A 2,331-nucleotide genomic window follows, 5' to 3' on the forward strand; every position below is an offset into this window, starting at 1 on the left:
TTGAAATGGCCCAACTCACTGGAGTAACCTTGATGTGCTCCTGCTCCCTGCCACACTGTGCTTCAACTAGATTTTAGTTAACCACACAGCGTGCAGTACATGAGCAAACCACACATGTGGACACACAGGCCTCCAGAAACCTAAACTTTCCAGTAAAGAATATTAAAGCTCTCACTTTAATTTTATTTTAGCTTTCTTCTAATTTTGTGGGTTGTGTTTGTCTAGACTAACCTCTCAGTGATCGGGTTATACCTCAGCAGGGTCAGCACGAGGAAGACCTCCGCACAGGAGATAACATATTTTCTGGTATAAAGAGCCACACTCCTGTTTCCCAGATGCTAGTGTTTCATCGTCATCTGTTCGTCCAAGAGGAACCTCCAAGAGGCAAAGTGATAGGTACCATCATTGCATCGGGCTTTATTGTCTCAGAGGGCATGGAGGAAGAGGGGGTGACTGAATAAGAAGCTGTCAAGGCAGGAAGGCACAAGTCGCTTGTATAGACAAGCAGCCATAAGGGTTTTCCCAGGTGCTACAGCTTATTTCTTAGTGTACGAAGAGGGCTGCTCTCCTGCAGGGTTAGTGCAGCACTCTGACACAGGGATTAAGCTGAGTTTACAGCCTGGGCTCTGAGGCTTAGCTTAAGGTTGCCACACATCACAGCCATGCAACTGGGGCTGGAAACCCTTTCTGAAGCTGCCCCAAGGGACGGTGAGAAATTTCTAGGACTGAGTGTCCTCAGCTGGGTTGTTTGCTGTTACCTGGCACTTTTTTTTTCCTTGCTGGCTCACTTCATAAATGCCAAGAAACCCCTCTTGGCTGTTCAGTGATGATGTTATTGGCAGATGCTTTACTATAATCTTTGCCATGCCCTTCAGAGATAGTCAGAGTATCCAAGAGCACTCTGTGCTTCCCACGTATCCTGACGAGGAAGGAGCAGACATAAACCCCCAGGGCTCTTCTAACTCCACTTCTGACGCACATTCTGTGGATAAATGTGCACTTCGGCGATAAAAGCATTAAGAAAAGACAGCAAGAGCTTTCTACAAGACCTGCCAGTTCTGGCCATGATTGAAGATAGGCTAGCAGGTCAATAAAGTTAGTGGGAAATGGTTTTCCAATACTTAGTTTTCCTTTTATTTTTTTTTTTTTTAACCTCTTCTCCCCCTCCCCCCGCCCCAGTATTACTGGACTTGCTGGAAGACTGAATATCCTGATATCACTGGCAAGGGCACAGCTACTGCAGCCACTGGAAAAGCCAAAATGAATGTATCTGATAAAAAGCTTAACCCTACATTGGGCAGATTAAATATATATATATAAATATATATTTAAAACCCGTTCCCATCAGCTGGATCATTTGTTAGGTTCCAGCATGCAGGCTGGTACAAGCCTGCAGGTGTTCTCAAAGTGCACACAAGGCACACAAGGCAGTCCTGTTGCCTTCGCCTCGGAGACTCAGGCAGCAGGCACCAGCCAGGCAGCGTAAAGGAGCGAGCTGCCAGGCCTTAGAGGAAAGCAGACTTGCTTGCAAATTTGCTCTGAGCTAAACAGACACCAGGTTGGTCAAGTACCTAGGCGAACAGGCCTACCAACCTCAAATACTCACTCACTGCTGAGGAAGAAATTAATTTCTTTTTTTTTAATTGACCTTGTGACCAGCTCTTGACAAGAGTTATGAAATACTCTGCTCTCATCTATGCACCCTCTGGTTCTCCAGAAGCACAGGAGGAGAGCAGGTTTAGCCTATGGCCGCATGTACACACAGTGTGGTCGGATGCAACACTTGTTAAATAAGAGACCAAATCAACAGGGAAATATTTGGAAGTATCGGAGTGGTGTTAACAGAGCAGGAGGAGAGAAAACAAGATCACTAATGAGAACTGTATGTCCCTTTAGTACCAAGCATAATAGGGTTGTTTGCCTCCCAAGGCAGCAATTTTTAAAGTCATACCCTCCGTAGAGCAGCTTAAATTGTGTTTAAGTGTGCTTCCTCCCCCACCAACGTTTATGAGCTTTCTGCTCGGAGAGGATGCCGACACCACGCCGTGGCTCTGCATACCCGCACGGGATGCTGAGAGCACAGAGAGGGGAGAGCTGAGCCCTTCTGCTGGGTAGAAATCCTTCAGATCCAGAAGGGAAGCGAGGAACATTTGCCTCATGAGGAAGGTGCTGCGGTGTGAACAGCCCAGCAGCGCTTGTTCGAGGGTACGCACAGGGAAGTGTGACTTGGCTTAACCCACAGGGGAAGAGCTCGGCTAAGCTGAGCTCTAGGGAGGGTGCCCTTCCCCCAGGAGAGCTGGCCTTAAAAAAAAACAAAAAAAAAAAAAAAAA

The 2,331-nt window shown here is 47.0% G+C and overlaps 1 protein-coding gene across 1 annotated transcript in view; it reads right to left on the reverse strand.

Annotated features, from left to right (window-relative positions):
* OVCH1 (ovochymase 1) overlaps nucleotides 1-2,331 on the reverse strand; it is a 36,073-nt gene that overhangs the window by 4,000 nt on the left and 29,742 nt on the right. Inside the window, 1 exon segment of the mRNA XM_035898139.1 lies at nucleotides 781-919. Coding sequence (XP_035754032.1) covers nucleotides 781-919 — 139 coding nt within the window.

Source organism: Egretta garzetta, unplaced genomic scaffold (assembly GCF_000687185.1).
Source record: "Egretta garzetta isolate BGI_Z169 unplaced genomic scaffold, ASM68718v1 scaffold427, whole genome shotgun sequence".
NCBI lineage: Eukaryota > Metazoa > Chordata > Aves > Pelecaniformes > Ardeidae > Egretta > Egretta garzetta.